This window comes from Triticum urartu, chromosome 2A (assembly GCF_056163025.1).
Source record: "Triticum urartu cultivar PI428250 chromosome 2A, HENAU_Tu73, whole genome shotgun sequence".
NCBI classification, from domain to species: domain Eukaryota; kingdom Viridiplantae; phylum Streptophyta; class Magnoliopsida; order Poales; family Poaceae; genus Triticum; species Triticum urartu.
The window spans coordinates 664,597,814-664,616,919 of NC_141874.1; the positions used below are offsets into that span (position 1 = coordinate 664,597,814).

Sequence of the window (19,106 nt, forward strand, 5' to 3'; positions counted from 1 at the left end):
AATTTTTTCCATGCCCTTGTGTGACTAATTCAAGGCACCATGCCAAGTTGTTTGGGTTTTTGATAATTTTTTGCATTTTTTGGATTTTCCTCGGTGAAAAAGGCTGATAAATGGTCGTACGTGTCGCAACCTGTATACAGCGTCGAAAATCATTCAAACCTGACATGAACGCCTACAATGGGCATGCACACCTGCTGGAAAAATATGGAGTCGGAGTCATGTCAAGGTTGTCCAAAAATACACCATGTTGAACGGAGGATGTTCGGGTAGGTGAGAAATCTCCATCTGAGAGCACGTTGTTTCTCGACATTCTTCAAATGGCCCCAATTTTTCCATTTCCTTGTACGACCAATTGAAGACACCATGCTAACTTTTTGGGTTTTTAATAAGTTTTGATTTTCTAGAGTTTTCCTGTGAAAAAAAGAAGATAAATGACCAGACGTGCCGTAACATGCATACGGTGTCGGTAATCGTTCAGACTTGGCATGGATTCTACCATGGGCATGTCCATCTTCCTCCAAAAGTTGGGCTCATTTTAAGGATGTGCAAAACTATACCATGTTCAATGAAGGTTGTTCAGGTAGGCAAGATTGATCTGTTTGGTAGCATCTCATTTCTCGCCATCCCTTAAATGGCCTCAATTATTTTCATTGGCTTGTATGACTAATTCAAGGCACCATATATATTAAGTTGTTTGAGTTTTCAACAAGTTTTGCATTTCGAGGAGTTTCCTTCGTAAAAAAATGCCGATAAATGGTTGGACATGTTGCAACTTGCACATGATATCAAAGTTCGTTCAAACCACGCATGGATGCCTACCATTGCATGCCCACCCGCTTGCAAAAGTTGGGGTCAATTTAAGGATGTCCAAAAATAGACCATGTGCAACGGATGGTGTTTGGGTAGGGCGAGAAGGGTCCGTTTGAAAGATGTTGTTTTTCAACATCCGTCAAATGACCCCAAATTTTCGCCAACTGCTTCTATGACCAAAGTTTTGCATTTTCTGGATTTTTCTCGGTGAAAAAGTATTGATAAATGGTTGAGCATGTCGCAACATGCGAATGGAGTCGGTTGTCGTTCAAACTTGGCAGGGATGCCTCCTATGTCCGAGCCAAGCTACTACAAGAAGTTAAGATCATTTAGCCGTAGTCCAAAAAACCACCAGTTGAGAAGAGTGTGCTAGACTAGGGCAGACGGGTGCATCCATGAGCTTGTCATTTTTTCTAACCATTACTTGAAATTTGTTAATAATTTTCGAATTTTGAATTGTGTATGATTTTTTTATTTATTTGAACACCTTTTTCAAAAAATTTAAAATTTTTCCAATAATTGATGATGAACACAAAATGCAAACCACATACTTTTCTAAAAAATTATCAACTTTTTTGAAACACAAACATTGCTTCATTTTGTGAACACAAAATTCAAAAACTGGAACATTTTTTAAATTCCAGAATATTTTATAAATTTTAAACAATATTTGAAAACAAAAACATTTTCTAGTATTCCAAACAATATTTCAAAATTTTTAAAAGGTTTCAAAAAGAATAATAAAGTGCGAAGACAAATGAATGAAAAAAAAGGGAAACTGTCGCTGTAGCGAGTGGTGCTAAGGATCCAAGCGGACAAGCCCACGCCAAGTAGCGAGTGGAGCTCGCTCGGTGCATGCAATATGGGCTGACCCGGCCACGAAGGCCCAAACCTGCGCGAGCCTTTCAATCACGAGCCGCCCATAGCGCTCAATTTAGTCTCACCCCACCGAGCAACGAATATGTGGGTAGAGAGCTCTGCTATATAATGCGCGAGTATCATAATATAAAGCATTACATTTGACGAGTTTGCCCGGTGTAAATTGAACGCCGAACTGAGTAAGCCAATTAACCAAATTATGGGTTAGCTGCTTTTTTCTGTTCATTTCGGTTTATAGTTTTGCTAACCAAAATTTAAAATAAACGAAATGGTAAAAACTGAGTTTTCGGTTTCAACTTCCCACCCTAAGATTAAAGAAAACTTCACGGTTTGAAAAAAGTACGACAAAAGAATTCATGAAATTGAAAATATTCATTGACTTAAAAAAATCACGAATTTGACACAAAAGTTCATTAATTGGGAAAAAGTTAGTAAAATTGAAAAAAAAATCATCTATTTACGAAATGTTTATGAATTTGACACAAAGGATCATGAATTTGATTTATTTTGCAAAAACTAAAAACATTCATTCATTTAAAAAAAGCACTCATTTAAAATATAAGTTCACAGATTTAGAAAATGTCCATGAATTTAAGAAAATGTTCACAAACTTTAGCAAATGAAAAAAAAAGATAAAAAGAAGAAGAAACAAAGAAAAATAAAAAAACTGAAAAAAGGCCCAAACAACAGCTAAACAAAAAAGAAGAAAACCAGATTGAAAAGATGCACAACAAGAAGAATGAAAGAAGGAATTAGACAAAGCAAGTTAGCTGTCCTAACTGGTTATAGCGGGTGGAAGTAATCCAAGATGTTTGGGGTTCGAATCCGACCCTGACCCAAGACCCAAGCTATGCCATTGGCAAGGAGAAAGGAATGTCCGGTGTGGGCTAAATTTCATGTTTTGACCTTTTTTCAAACTTATTCGAGATCTGGCCCTAGTTTGAAATTTTTTTCGAGATCTGACCCTTTTGCTACCGCCAAAGACCATGGCGATAGGGTATAACAGCCTACCGCCAAGGACCCTGGCGGTAGGGTTGCATGCCCTACCGTCAAAAGCCTTCTAAGTATTGAACACAGTGCGTGCTCGTGCTTACCGCCAAGCACCTTGGCGATAGGGGTGTTCACGCTACCGCCAGCCCGTTTGCCGGTAGCGATGTTTCCTACCGCCAAAGTCCCTGGCGGTAGGCTGTTAGACCCTACCGTCATGGGCTTTGACGATAGCAAAAGGGTCAAATCTCGAAAAAATTTCAACCTAGGGTCAGATCTCGAATAGATTTCAGAAAAAGGCCGACACACGAAATTTTACCTCCGGTGTGGCCCAGATGTATTGTGTCCTTCTTGTGCTCGCCTGCTATTTGAGATCCATCGGCATCAGCACGAGCGACCGAGAGAAACAACGGCGAAGAAGATGGCCGTCGAAAGCATACTCCCGCGCGCGCACGAGCGCTTGACCAACTCTCCCGTTCTAAATTATTTGACCGCTGTCCCACTCGCAGTGGCTCCGGCGGACCGGTCAAACACCGCAACTTGCTGCTGCCTCTCTACCTTCAGCCGCTACCACCAACCTGGGAATACTTCTCCCCTCCAAAATCTCAGCCCCAGTCTTTGTTTTCTACTCCTATATAAACGCCCCCAAAAGCCAGGAGCCCAGGATAGAGAGACAGACACAACCTGCGACTAGAGCATACGTACTCCTTTTCGGCGAGAAGAACAAGTCGTCAGCAAATCAAGGACAGAGCCGTACGTGCTCGCTCGGTCAGGCAAGATCCATGGCCAGCAATGGCGTCAAGGTCACCTACATCGAGACGCAGTTCGTCACCTCCGACGCCGCGGGCTTCAAGTCCCTCGTGCAGCGCCTCACCGGCAAGTCCGCCGAGGCCGGAGCCGAAGCAGCCGCACGTCCGCTCCACCGGCCGCGCCCCAGCCGCCCAGCCGCCGAGGGGAGGAACGCTGCCGCCGGAGCACGAAGCCATTTCATGCCCGCCACCGCGGGCGCGGCCGGTACAGCCGGGAACGACGTGCGGGCTGCCAACGCCAACGCCGGCGCCGCGCAGCAGACGTTTCCGGACGAGCTGTACGGCCTCTGCGATTACTCGGAGCTGTTCTGCGCGGGCGACCGGCGCCATGGCGGCAGTTACAGTGATTTTCTCTATTGAAGTGTAAATACAAAATACTCCCTGGTTACGGCGTCGGCAAATTCAATTCATTTTTTAGATGCTCTGTATTTCTGCCTGTTCTGTCTATTAGCATCAGCATCCCAATTTGGGAAATTGCAAATATAAGGAACTACTCCTGCCACAGATGATTCATTTGCATTGCGCTCCTGTCACAGCTTTTATGATTTGGACGTGTTCGGTTATTGTATGCGGATGAGTTGGTTGTATGCATCTCCGATGCAGAGACGTGGCAACGAAAGCTTCCATTCACGAAATGAAAACGACGTCTTGCAACTTCTGGGAGTTGTGCCCCTTTTCCAAGAAAATGGGAGTAAAAACATCATTTTCTTTTGAAAATGGATGATCCTCAGCCCCCGCGCCATTTTGGTGCACACCGTCATTCATATTTAAATGGTAAATATCAAAGGCCTAATCACAACCGCCCGATAATAGAATCACTGGCTTATCAACCAGACCGATTGATATATCACGTGTTACCGTCTCCCAACATCCGGTAGCAATAGATAGCACGGATGTGACCCGCAGAAGATAATCTCCAAAAGAATTACAGTTGCTGTTTGTAGTAAAATGTAATCCATACGGTAATTCCAAATTTGGACAAACTTCAGCCAACCAACTCCAAACATATTTGGTGTTCTAGTTGCTGATCAGCATAGATTAAAAGCTCCATGAACAACCGGCCAGTGAGTTTAGTGATTGGCGTGGGGGAAGACAAAAGAATGTTGATTTGTTTCCTCCTAGTCACAGAAACACCACTTCTTACTGCTTGCGCTTTGCAAGTCATCATTCATGAGTACAACACCATGATCTAGAAACCGCATGATCGTTTTTATCTTATGTGGGAGTTTTGTCTTTCAAATGCGGTTATTTCGGAGGGCTGGTCCAACGTTCATCTAGGTTGCACCGATATAGATATATGTGTCAGTATCGAGTTGATGTGTATAAAAATGCATTTTTGAAGCATTAAAATGAGGATATGTTTGACTACTTTTGAGTATGTATTTAGTTTGTGTGGTCCATTCTCTTATATCATTGTACTCTGAATTTCAACAAAAGTCAATAAGGCTGGTCATAGTGGGAGTAACTTAGCAAGTAACATAGCGCATTCCAAGACAAGTTTGCTTATGTGGCATATAGTTAATGAGGAGAGAGGTGTTTGGAGTAACATAATATGTTACTGTAACATAACGTAAACCAAAGCAAAATGAGTCTATAATGTAATAAATGCAATCATCTATGATACTACTTGTATGTTACTTTGCACTATGAAGGTAGTAACAAAGACTAGTGTCATATGCATGACACTAGTCTAAGTTACTCCCCACTATGACCAGCCTAAGGCTAACCATAGTAGGGGTAACTTAGGTAGTAACTTAACACATCCCAAAACAATTTTGCTTATGTAGCAAGTATTTAATGAGAAAAGAGGTGTTTGTGGTATATGTTACTGTAACATAGCGCTTTCCAAGGCAAAATGAGTCTATGAGCTAATAAATGAAGCAATTTATGACACTACTATTATGTTACTTTGCACTATGAAGATAGTAACTTAGGAGTAGACTAGTGTCATATGCATGACACTGGTATAAGTTACTCCTCACTATGACCAACCTAACTAACAGCCAAACCGCAACATCAAATTTGACTGAGCTAGGTCGTATCAAGGAAGGATCAAAGGAGTATTGAAAACGCATCCACATTAATTTTATTGCATATATTCATCGCTACTTTATTGCTACGTATCAAGGAAATATCGAACTAATAATATTGATATCGGATATAAATACGATGGTTGTTGATTATGGGTGGTTCTGAGGTGTTCATGAGATTCACATACATGAATTTAACCAAGAAATAAACTACAAGTGTTCTGCCAACGGAATACATTTGAACCTCTAGTTAGGTTGACCGTCATCCACATGCTTACCAGGTGGAGCCAAACAACTCAAAACTAAGCTTTCTATTCGGCAAGTGCTCTGAACTTGTAGTAGTCTGAATTTTGATAAGGTCCCTAAATTGCCGCAAAGAAAAATATAAGATCCCTAAATACAACCTACCACCGACAGATTGAGTTCTGTCAAATTTTGATCTTGCCAATCAGAAATTTGCCATTTGGAACGCCCAAGTGGATAAATATAGCTTGTGTCCACATTAAATTCTGTCATATTTTGATCTCACCAATGCATGAAAGAGCAAGGGTCATGCATGTGGCATTGACATGCTCGTTATTGATGTGAAGCACGGCAAACAGGAAAGGAGTGAGTCGTATTGCAAGTCAGGCAACTACTAGCAGCAAAGTTTGCATGAGGAATCCAATATCTCCTACTACAATCTGCAAGGTGCCTATGAATCCGACTAACATCCGTGCAAAATCAGGCACCCATGCCACCACGGGATGCTCAGCTCCGGCGCGCGGGGCACGTGCACGCCCCGACGCCGCTCCTCCGGTACGGATGATGGCAGCGGGACCGCGACGACGTGCGCGACCCAGCGTCAGCTGGCACCGGCGGCGACGGAGGAGACGCGCAGGGGGCGCGGTCAGGATATGCCGCCGCGCGCTGGGGACGCGTCGGGGGCGTGTGCTGCGGGGACGCCGCGCGCCGCCACGGAGCAGTCGGCACGTACTCCGGCGAGGCCGCGCGCCGCGAGGAGGCCGACGGGGAGTAATCCGGTGACGGCGAGCGCCGCAGAGGAGATGTCGACGCGGCGTAGTCCGGCGAAGGAGGTCGCTGCTCCAGAGGTGTCGACGGGGTGTCGTCGGCGGGGAACACCGCCAGCGCGCGCCTCCAGTGGTCAGCCAGCGGCATATATTCCGGCGACGCCACGCGGCACGGCGAGGTAGGAGGGGAGTAATCCGGCGACGACGAGCTCTGCCGCCCAGGCGCCGACAACCGGGTGTGCTGGCTGGCCGCCGCGCGCCCGCGCCACCAGGGAGTCGACGGGACGTACTCCGGGGACTCCGCGCGCCACGGGGAGGTCGACGGCGCGTAATCCGGTGACGCCGCGCGCCTCCAGTGGTCAGCCGACGGCATATACTCCGGAGACGCCACGCGGCACGGCGAGGTGGACGGGAAGTAATCCGGCGACGACGAGGACGAGCTCTGCCGCCCACCTGCCGACGACCGGGTGCGGTGGCTGGCCGTGACCGTCACGCGCCCGCGCCACCAGGGAGTCGACGGGACGTACTCCGGGGACTCCGCGCGCCACAGGGAGGTCGGAGGCGCGAGGTCAACCGACGCCGCTCGCGACTGATGGCACGACGGCACGTACTCCGGCGACCCCGGGCGGGGCGGGTAGTCCGGCGACGACGCGGATCTCTCGCGGCCGAAGACGGGGAATGGATCCATCGGGGAAGGGGTGGGTAGTCTGGGGAGCAAGAGACGCCGCAGAAGTCGCCGGCGGGCGCCGGATCCAGAGAGGGTTGCGTGAGAGCGTGGCGGTCAAGAATCCGAGACGGCGGAGGCCACTCGCGAGAATTTCTAGGGGCGATGTCGCGTGGATAGCAAGTCCGCGGCTCTGCGCTGGCCTCGAGTTTAAAAGCTTGCTCGAATTGGCTTCGGCTGTAGCTAGTGCTCAGATCGGTTCATCTGCGAGTGGGCCAGACTGGCATACCGTCCACTCACCCGTTCCTCTGAGCGTGGGCCAGGCTGCCGTACGGGTCCACTCACCCGTTCCTCTGAGTGTGGGCCAGGCTTCCGTACGGGTCCAAAGACCAGGCTCGCTGTATAAATCATGAGGGCACTTTCTTTTTATCAAATGGTAAGTGCCACACGTGTGACACGAAGTAACACCTCGTCATTTTTCTACGCGGTACATGCTTAGATGAGATGCTAAGTGCTAAATACACGAAAGGGCTTAGTACCAATTTGTAATTTTTTAATGTATATATACGTGCTTAGCCTTTTGTAACTAAGCTTCCTTCATTTAAATTGTTTAGCAATTAAACTATTTCATGCATAAGTGTTTGTGTAGGCGGAAGTACTCTTCTAGTCCCACGCTTGAATGAGCTCGGTGAACAGTAAAATAAAAAAAAGCATAAAATTCTTTGAGCTTGGGACATTTGTAGAGTTCATGGCGACACAATGAACTTTTTTTTTGCGGAAAGCGACACAATGAAACTTGCAAGCGTAAATTTTTTTTGTCAATGTTTGTCACAATTTTATTCAGAATTGTTTGATTTTTTTTCATTTTTACTGTTCAACGACCTCGTATGAGCTCGAGCTAAGAAACTTCATGTCCTTATGTAGGTACCATTGTTTCTGCTTTGAGTCATTAAAATGTTCTCTCTTCTTAATTACTTTATCACATTAGTTTTTCACCTACGTGCTATCCTTCACAACTTTACATCTTCCCATTCCTCTGAGCATCTAACCGTAGGCCATACTAGTGTACTGGTTAGAGGAGATGCTAAGTGCATGAAAAGATTTATCAACTCAACTTTTAAATGCATAAGTGCTTATCTTCTTATTGCTAAGCTTTCTATTTAATTATTTAACAACTAAAGTCTTTCATGCATAGTTGTTCTGCATAAGTCGATGTGCTTAGCATGGTTTCTTCTTCGAATCACCAAAGTGCTCTATGCTTTGTCACGTCATTTTTTTTGTATGTGTGACATCCTTAGAGCATGTACACACTGAGAAGGGCCAAAAAAGGCGTAGAACCATGCTAGTACGTTCAAATAAAACATAAAACATGGTTAAATCTAAGGCCAGACTGCCATCAAGGCGTATTAATGATGCTGTTGTTGCCAAAATGGTAGAAATGACCCCGTGATTTTATTGGATTTTTTACTCCATTTATTAATTACTAAAAAAATAATGAGTTTAATTGCATTTCAAAACTAGGGGAAACGGAGGAGGATAGTTTAATCTCTATGTATTAAGTGACCCAGATGGTTTAGAACCCATGACACAATTGGTTCCCTCACATTATCATCTTTGCTAGATGATTAGCGGCATGATCGAGGTTCCATGAAAAAGCCAAGCGGTTCTTTTGTTCTATATTTCCCTATATACATGCATGTTGAGCAACATCATCGCTTTCATTTGGTGATTAGTGTTGCTAGCCATGTGGACCCATCAACTTCACATCAAGTTCTCATTTTCCATTGATTTATGTCAAGTTTAATAATCCCTAACCAGCCCCTAACAATGATGTTGAAATGTTGCAACTGGAATTAGCCCATGATTATGATGTTGAAATGTTGCAAATGGACTTGGTTGGAATGATCAATTGGAAACAATGGAGGTGAGTGTATTTGGTGGAAGACCATCTCAAGGTGATGGTGTTTTAAAAATATATTCAAAGTTAGGTATTTTTAAAGTTCTTAATGTGACATGTTGGCAGAATTTGAGTATCTAGCTTGAAGGAGTTAGATGCTGTTGGAAATATGCCCTAGAGGCAATAATAAAAGGATTATTATTATATTTCCTTGTTCATAATAATTGTCTTTTATTCATGCTATAATTGTGTTATCCGGAAATCATAATACATGTGTGAATACATAGGCACCAACATGTCCCTAATAAGCCTCTAGTTGACTAGCTCGTTGATCAACAGATAGTCATGGTTTCCTGACTATGGACATTGGATGTCATTGATAATGAGATCACATCATTAGGAGAATGATGTGATGGACAAGGCCCAATCCTAAACATAGCACAAGATCGTATAGTTCGTTTGCTAGAGTTTTTCCAATGTCAAGTATCTTTTCCTTAGACCATGAGATCGTGTAACTCCCGGATACCGTAGGAGTGCTTTAGGTGTACCAAACGTCGCAACGTAACTGGGTGACTATAAAGGTATACTACGGGTATCTCCGAAAGTGTCTGTTGGGTTGACACGGATCAAGACTGGGATTTGTCACTCCGTATGACGGAGAGGTATCTCTGGGCCCACTCGGTAATGCATCATCATAATGAGCTCAAAGTGACCAAGTGTCTGGTCACGGGATCATGCATTACGGTACGAGTAAAGTGACTTGTCGGTAACGAGATTGAACGAGGTATTGGGATACCGACGATCGAATCTCGGACAAGTAACGTACCGATTAACAAAGGGAATTGTATACGGGGTTGCTTGAATCCTCGACATTGTGGTTCATCCGATGAGATCATCGAGGAGCATGTGGGAGCCAACATGGGTATCCAGATCCCGCTGTTGGTTATTGACCGGAGAGTCATCTCGGTCATGTCTACATGTCTCCCGAACCCGTAGGGTCTACACACTTAAGGTTCGGTGACGCTAGGGTTGTAGAGATATGTATATGCAGTAACCGGAAAGTTGTTCGGAGTCCCGGATGAGATCCCGGACGTCACGAGGAGTTCCGGAATGGTCCGAAGGTAAAGAATTATATATAGGAAGTGCTATTTCGGCCATCGGGACAAGTTTCGGGGTCACCGGTATTGTACCGGGACCACCGGAAGGGTCCCGGGGGTCCACCGGGTGGGGCCACCTATCCCGGAGGGCCCCATGGGCTGAAGTGGGAGGGGAACCAGCCCCTAGTGGGCTGGTGCGCCCCCCTTGGGCCTTCCCCCTGCGCCTAGGGTTGGGAACCCTAGGGTGGGGGTGCCCCACTTGCCTTGAGGGCACTCCACCCCCACTTGGCCGCCGCCCCCTTGGGAGATTGGATCTCCAGGGCCGGCGCCCCCCTTGGGGACCCTATATATAGAGGGGGGAGGGAGGGCAGCCGCACCCCATGCCCCTGGCGCCTCCCTCTCCCCTCCAAGACCTCCTCCTCCTCCGTAGAGAACGGCGAAGCCCTGCTGCGGTGACTGCTGCATCCACCACCACGTCGTCGTGCTGCTGGATCTTCATCAACCTCTCCTTCCCCTTGCTGGATCAAGAAGGAGGAGACGTCACGCTGACCGTACGTGTGTTGAACGCGGAGGTGCCGTCCGTTCGGCGCTAGGATCTCCGGTGATTTGGATCACGTCGAGTACGACTTCCTCATCCCCGTTCTTTGAACGCTTCCACGCGTGATCTACAAAGGTATGTAGATGCAATCCGATCACTCGTTTCTAGATGAACTCATAGATGGATCTTGGTGAAATCATAGGAAAATTTTTGTTTTCTGCAACGTTCCCCAACAGTGGCATCATGAGGTAGGTCTATGCGTAGTTCTCTTTGCACGAGTAGAACACAATTTGTTGTGGGCGTAGATGTTGTCAACTTTCTTGCCGCTACTAGTCTTATTTTGCTTCAGCGGTATTGTGGGATGAAGCGGCCCGGACCGACCTTACACGTACGCTTACGTGAGACTGGTTCCACCGACTGACATGCACTAGTTGCATAAGGTGGCTAGCGGGTGTCTGTCTCTCCCACTTTAGTTGGAGCGGATTCGATGAAAAGGGTCCTTATGAAGGGTAAATAGAAGTTGACAAATCACGTTGTGGCTTTTACGTAGGTAAGAAAACATTCTTGCTAGAACCCTATTGCAGCCATGTAAAACTTGCAACAACAATTAGAGGATGTCTAACTTGTTTTTGCAGCAAGTGCTTTGTGATGTGATATGGTCAAAGTTGTGATGAATGATGAATGATATATATGTGATGTATGAGATCATGTTCTTGTAATAGGAATCACGACTTGCATGTCGATGAGTATGACAACCGGCAGGAGCCATAGGAGTTGTCTTTATTTTTTGTATACCTGCGTGTCATTGAGAAACGCCATGTAAATTACTTTACTTTATTGCTAAACGTGTTAGCTATAGTAGTAGAAGTAATAGTTGGCGAGCAACTTCATGGAGACACGATGATGGAGATCATGATGATGGAGATCATGGTGTCATGCCGGTGACAAGATGATCATGGAGCCCCGAGATGGAGATCAAAGGAGCTATGTGATATTGGCCATATCATGTCACTATTATTATTTGATTGCATGTGATGTTTATCATGTTTTTGCATCTTGTTTACTTAGAACGACGGTAGTAAATAAGATAATCCCTCATAATAATTTCAAGAAAGTGTTTCTCCTAACTGTGCACCGTTGCGACAGTTCGTTGTTTCAAAGCACCACGTGATGATCGGGTGTGATAGATTCCAACGTTCACATACAACGGGTGTAAGACAGATTTACACATGCAAACACTTAGGTTGACTTGACGAGCCTAGCATGTACAGACATGGCCTCGGGACACAGAAGACCGAAAGGTCGAGCATGAGTCGTATAGAAGATACGATCAACATGAAGATGTTCACCGATGTTGACTAGTCCGTCTCACGTGATGATCGGACACGACCTAGTTAACTCGGATCATGTTATACTTAGATGACTGGAGGGATGTCTATCTGAGTGGGAGTTCATTATATAATTTGATTAGATGAACTTAATTATCATGAACTTAGTCTAAAATCTTTACAATATGTCTTGTAGATCAAATGGCCCACGTTGTCCTCAACTTCAACGCGTTCCTAGAGAAAACCAAGCTGAAAGACGATGGAAGCAATTATACGGACTGGGTCCGGAACCTGAGGATCATCCTCATAGCTGCCAAGAAAGATTATGTCCTAGAAGCACCGCTAGGTGACGCACCCGTCCCACAGAACCAAGACGTTATGAACGCTTGGCAGACACGTGCTGATGACTACTCCCTCGTTCAGTGCGGCATGCTTTACAACTTAGAACCGAGGCTCCAAAAGCGTTTTGAGAGACATGGAGCATATGAGATGTTCGAAGAGCTGAAAATGGTTTTTCAAGCTCATGCCCGGGTCGAGAGATATGAAGAAAAATAGTTCTGTCAGTGAGCACATACTCAGTATGTCTGGATTACATAACCGCTTAACTCAGCTGGGAGTTAATCTCCCGGATGACGCGGTCATTGACAGAATCCTTCAGTCGCTTCCACCGAGCTACAAGAGCTTTGTGATGAACTTCAATATGCAGGGGATGGAAAAGACCATTCCTGAGGTATTTTCAATGCTGAAATCGGCAGAGATAGAAGTCAAAAAGGAACATCAAGTGTTGATGGTCAATAAAACCACCAAGTTCAAGAAAGGCAAGGGTAAAAAGAACTTCAAGAAGGACGGCAAGGGAGTTGCCGCGCCCGGTAAGCAAGCTGCCGGGAAGAAGCCAAAGAATGGACCCAAGCCCGAGACTGAGTGCTTTTATTGCAAGGGAAGTGGTCACTGGAAGCGGAACTGCCCCAAATACTTAGCGGACAAGAAGGCCGGCAACACAAAAGGTATATGTGATATACATGTAATTGATGTGTACCTTACCAGTATTCGTAGTAGCTACTGGGTATTTGATACCGGTGCGGTTGCTCACATTTGTAATTCAAAGCAGGAGCTGCGGAATAAACGGAGACTGGCGAAGAACGAGGTGACAATGCGCGTCGGGAATGGTTCCAAGGTCGATGTGATCGCCGTCGGCACGCTACCTCTACATTTACCCACGGGATTAGTTTTAAATCTCAATAATTGTTATTTAGTACCAGCTTTGAGCATGAATATTGTATCAGGATCTCGTTTAATTCGAGATGGCTACTCATTTAAATCCGAGAATAATGGTTATTCTATTTATATGAGAGATATGTTTTATGGTCATGCTCCTATGGTGAATGGTTTATTCTTAATGAATCTCGAACGTAATGCTACACATATTCATAGTGTGAATACCAAAAGATGTAAGGTTGATAATGATAGTCCCACATACTTGTGGCACTGCCGCCTTGGTCACATAGATGTCAAACGCATGAAGAAGCTCCATGTAGATGGACTTTTAGAGTCTCTTGATTATGAATCATTTGACACGTGCGAACCATGCCTCATGGGTAAGATGACCAAGACTCCGTTCTCAGGAACAATGGAGCGAGCAACCAACCTATTAGAAATCATACATACTGATGTGTACGGTCCAATGAGTGTTGAGGCTCGTGGTGGCTATCGTTATGTTCTCACCCTCACTGATGACTTGAGTAGATATGGGTATGTCTACTTAATTAAACACAAGTCTAAAACCTTTGAAAAGTTCAAGGAATTTCAGAGTGAGGTTGAGAATCAACGTGACAGAAAAATCAAGTTTTTGCGATCAGATCGTGGAGAAGAATACTTGAGTCACGAATTTGGCACACACTTAAGAAAATGTGGAATAGTTTCACAACTCACGCCGCCTGGAACACCTCAGCGTAATGGTGTGTCTGAACGTCGTAATCGCACTCTATTGGATATGGTGCGATCTATGATGTCTCTTACCGATTTACCGCTGTCATTTTGGGGCTATGCTTTAGAGACTGCCGCATTCACTTTAAATAGGGCTCCGTCGAAATTCGTTGAGACGACACCGTATGAATTATGGTTTGGGAAGAAGCCTAAGCTGTCGTTTCTAAAAGTTTGGGGATGCGATGCTTATGTCAAGAAACTTCAACCTGAAAAGCTCGAACCCAAGTCGGAAAAATGCGTCTTCATAGGATGCCCTAAAGAAACTATTGGGTATACCTTCTACCTCAGATCCGAAGGCAAGATCTTTGTTGCCAAGAATGGATCCTTTCTAGAGAAAGAGTTTCTCTTAAAAGAAGTAAGTGGGAGGAAAGTAGAGCTTGATGAAGTACTGCCTCTTGAAGCAGAGAGTAGCGCAGCTCAGGAAAATGTTCCTGTGGTGCATGCACCAATTAGAGAGGAAGTTAATGATGATGATCAAGATATTTCTGATCAAGCTCCTACTGAACTTCGAAGGTCCACAAGGACACATTCCACACGAGAGTGGTACGGCAACCCTGTCTTGAAAATCATGTTGTTAGACAACGGTGAACCTTCGAACTATGAAGAAGCGATGGCGGGCCCAGATTCTGACAAATGGCTGGAAGCCATGAAATCCGAGATAGGATCCATGTATGAAAACGAAGTATGGACTTTGACTGACTTGCCCGATGATCGGCGAGCCATAGAAAATAAATGGACCTTTAAGAAGAAGACAGACGCGGATGGAAATGTGACCATCTATAAAGCTAGGCTTGTCGCTAAGGGTTATCGACAAGTTCAAAGGGTTGACTACGATGAGACATTCTCTCCCGTGGCAAAGCTGAAGTCCGTCCGAATCATATTAGCAATTGGCGCATACTATGATTATGAGATATGGCAAATGGACGTCAAAACGGCATTCCTTAACGGCTTTCTTAAGGAAGAATTGTATATGATGCAGCCGGAAGGTTTTGTCGATCCTAAGAATGCTGACAAGGTGTGCAAGCTCCAACGCTCGATTTATGGGCTGGTGCAAGCATCTCGGAGTTGGAAAATTCGCTTTGATGAGATGATCAAAGCGTTTGGGTTTATGCAGACTTATGGAGAAGCCTGCGTTTACAAGAAAGTGAGTGGGAGCTCTGTAGCATTTCTCATATTATATGTAGATGACATACTTTTGATGGGAAATGATATAGAGCTTTTGGACATCATTAAGGCCTACTTGAATAAGAGTTTTTCAATGAAGGACCTTGGAGAAACTGCTTATATATTAGGCATCAAGATCTATAGAGATAGATCAAGACGCCTCATAGGTCTTTCACAAAGCACATACCTTGATAAGATATTGAAGAAGTTCAATATGGATCAGTCTAGGAAAGGGTTCTTGCCTGTGTTGCAAGGTGTGAAATTGAGCTCAGCTTAATGTCCGACCACGGCAGAAGATATAGAAGAGATGAGTGTCATCCCCTAAGCCTCAGCCATAGGTTCTATTATGTATGCCATGCTGTGTACCAGACCTGATGTAAACCTTGCCGTAAGTTTGGTAGGTAGGTACCAAAGTAATCCCGGCATGGAACACTGGACAACGGTCAAGAATATCCTGAAGTACCTGAAAAGGACTAAGGAAATGTTTCTCGTTTATGGAGGTGACGAAGAGCTCGTCGTAAAGGGTTACGTCGACGCTAGCTTCGACACAGATCTGGATGACTCTAAGTCACAAACCGGATACGTGTATATTTTGAATGGTGGGGCAGTAAGCTGGTGCAGTTGCAAGCAAAGCGTTGTGGCGGGATCTACATGTGAAGCGGAGTACATGGCAGCCTCGGAGGCAGCACACGAAGCAGTCTGGGTGAAGGAGTTCATTACCGACCTAGGAGTCATACCCAATGCGTCGGGCCCGATGACTCTCTTCTGTGACAACACTGGAGCTATTGCCCTTGCCAAGGAACCCGGGTTTCACAGGAAGACCAGGCATATCAAGCGTCGCTTCAACTCCGTTCGTGAAAGTGTTTAAAATGGAGACATAGAGATTTGTAAAGTACATACGGACCTGAATGTAGCAGATCCGTTGACTAAACCTCTCCCTAGAGCAAAACATGATCAACACCAGAATTCCATGGGTGTTCGATTCATCACAATGTAACTAGATTATTGACTCTAGTGCAAGTGGGAGACTGTTGGAAATATGCCCTAGAGGCAATAATAAAAGGATTATTATTATATTTCCTTGTTCATGATAATTGTCTTTTATTCATGCTATAATTGTGTTATCCGGAAATCGTAATACATGTGTGAATACATAGACACCAACATGTCCCTAATAAGCCTCTAGTTGACTAGCTCGTTGATCAACAGATAGTCATGGTTTCCTGACTATGGACATTGGATGTCATTGATAACGAGATCACATCATTAGGAGAATGATGTGATGGATAAGACCCAATCCTAAACATAACACAAGATCGTATAGTTCGTTTGCTAGAGTTTTTCCAATGTCAAGTATCTTTTCCTTAGACCATGAGATCGTGTAACTCCCGGATACCGTAGGAGTGCTTTGGGTGTACCAAACGTCGCAACATAACTGGTGACTATAAAGGTATACTACGGGTATCTCCGAAAGTGTCTGTTGGGTTGACACGGATCAAGACTGGGATTTGTCACTCCGTATGACGGAGAGGTATCTCTGGGCCCACTCGGTAATGCATCATCATAATGAGCTCAAAGTGACCAAGTGTCTGGTCACAGGATCATGCATTACGGTACGAGTAAAGTGACTTGCCGGTAACGAGATTGAACGAGGTATTGGGATACCGACGATCGAATCTCGGGCAAGTAACGTACCGATTGACAAAGGGAATTGTATACGGGGTTGCTTGAATCCTCGACATTGTGGTTCATCCGATGAGATCATCGAGGAGCATGTGGGAGCCAACATGGGTATCCAGATCCCGCTGTTGGTTATTGACCGGAGAGTCATCTCGGTCATGTCTACATGTCTCCCGAACCTGTAGGGTCTACACACTTAAGGTTCGGTGACGCTAGGGTTGTAGAGATATGTATATGCAGTAACCGGAAAGTTGTTCGGAGTCCCGGATGAGATCCCGGACGTCACGAGGAGTTCCGGAATGGTCCGAAGGTAAAGAATTATATATAGGAAGTGCTATTTCGGCCATCGGGACAAGTTTCGGGGTCACCGGTATTGTACCGGGACCACCGGAAGGGTCCCGGGGGTCCACCGGGTGGGGCCACCTATCCCGAAGGGCCCCATGGGCTGAAGTGGGAGGGGAACCAGCCCCTAGTGGGCTGGTGCGCCCCCCTTGGGCCTCCCCCCTGCGCCTAGGGTTGGGAACCCTAGGGTGGGAGGCGCCCCACTTGCCTTGAGGGGCACTCCACCCCACTTGGCCGCCGCCCCCTTGGGAGATTGGATCTCCAGGGCCGGCGCCCCCCCCTTGGGGACCCTATATATAGAGGGGGGGAGGGAGGGCAGCCGCACCCCATGCCCCTGGCGCCTCCCTCTCCCCTCCAAGACCTCCTCCTCCGTAGAGAACGGCGAAGCCCTGCTGCGGTGACTGCTGCATCCACCACCACACCGTCGTGCTGCTGGATCTTCATCAACCTCTCCTTCCCCTTGCTGGATCAAGAAGGAGGAGACGCTGACCGTACGTGTGTTGAACGCGGAGGTGCCGTCCGTTCGGCGCTAGGATCTCCGGTGATTTGGATCACGTCGAGTACGACTTCCTCATCCCCGTTCTTTGAACGCTTCCGCGCGTGATCTACAAAGGTATGTAGATGCAATCCGATCACTCGTTGCTAGATGAACTCATAGATGGATCTTGGTGAAATGTAGGAAATTTTTTGTTTTCTGCAATGTTCCCCAACAGATGCCATATTTGAAAATACTCATGTCGGTGGGGAAACAACCTCCATTTATGCAGCAGTGAGGTATAAGAAAACGATGATTTGGAAGCTCATGCAAAATCATTGAAGATACAGAGGGGAAAACATTGGGTAAATACAAGGCTAAATCCAACATAAAAGTTGAAGAGGACAAGCACCAATTTCTATGTACGTAGCAGCAAAGCTTGGGTAACATAAACTAAAGAGTGAGTGGTGAAGCATCAACCAACCATGTCCCCAAGATGATTGCTCCTGCCATGGACAAAGTATTTAATTTGTTAGTGGAGTGTGGAACTACGGAAATGACCTTGTCATTCCACACCGCCACCAAGATCCTGATGAAGCCGGAGTATGGTGAGTTGTTCATGTTGATCAAAGACAAGGAGAACATGTTTCATTGGGTACCGAAAGACCATGAAGCAATAAGCAAGCATTATGTTGTAATCCACGCATTAATTATTGTTGTCATTTTGGAGTTATCTATATTTTTATGTATGAACTTTGATACGAAGTTTACTCCCATTGTTATCAGATGGACAGATTCACACATGACACAAGGATTTTCAATTATACCTTGGTGAAGTGTACACGTAAGTTTCAAAAGTATCTGATTTAGACACAACATAGAAGTATCGGAAGTCCCTTTCTACACCGAGCTCAAATGAGCCCGGGATGAACAGTAGCTTATTTTTTTTAAAATGTTCAAACAAATTGATTTTTTATGGAAAACTTTGACAAATGTTTTAAGAGATTGCAAAGTTTCATCACAAAATAACATTTGTGGTAGTTGTGAAAGAAAACAAAATTATTACTCTGAAAATGCTTGTCAAAGTTTGCCGTAAAAAGAATTCAGATTTTTTGAAGAGTTAAAAAAAAAACCGTTCACCCGAGCTCATTTGAGCTCGGGTGCAAAAACTTCATGACAAGTACGCACATAAGTCGGCCTTTTACTTTGTTCTGAAATATAAGATGTTTTTTCCTTGAAAAGTCCAACTTCTTTAGGTGTGATCAAATTTATAGAGAACAAAGGGCATCTTAGATTTGATTAATACCAAGGAAAACAAAGGCCAATATAATGGATGAATAACTAGACGTATAACAATTAACAAATAATAAAATTACATTAAAAAGTATACTAGTCTTTTTCTTCATTTGATTT

At 45.1% G+C, this 19,106-nt stretch overlaps 1 protein-coding gene across 1 annotated transcript; it reads left to right on the top strand.

Annotated features, from left to right (window-relative positions):
• Nucleotides 1-3,359: 3,359 nt before the first annotated feature.
• LOC147986523 (uncharacterized) lies at nucleotides 3,360-3,978 on the top strand. The gene has a single exon (XM_087540075.1). It carries the CDS (start codon nucleotides 3,459-3,461, stop codon nucleotides 3,843-3,845), a length of 387 nt encoding a protein of 128 aa, XP_087396201.1. The 5' UTR covers nucleotides 3,360-3,458; the 3' UTR covers nucleotides 3,846-3,978.
• Nucleotides 3,979-19,106: the final 15,128 nt, after the last annotated feature.

Coding starts and splice junctions, on each gene's coding strand:
- LOC147986523 (XM_087540075.1), top strand. CDS start 3,459: ATGGCCAGCAATGGCGTCAAGGTCACCTACATCGAGACGCAGTTCGTC.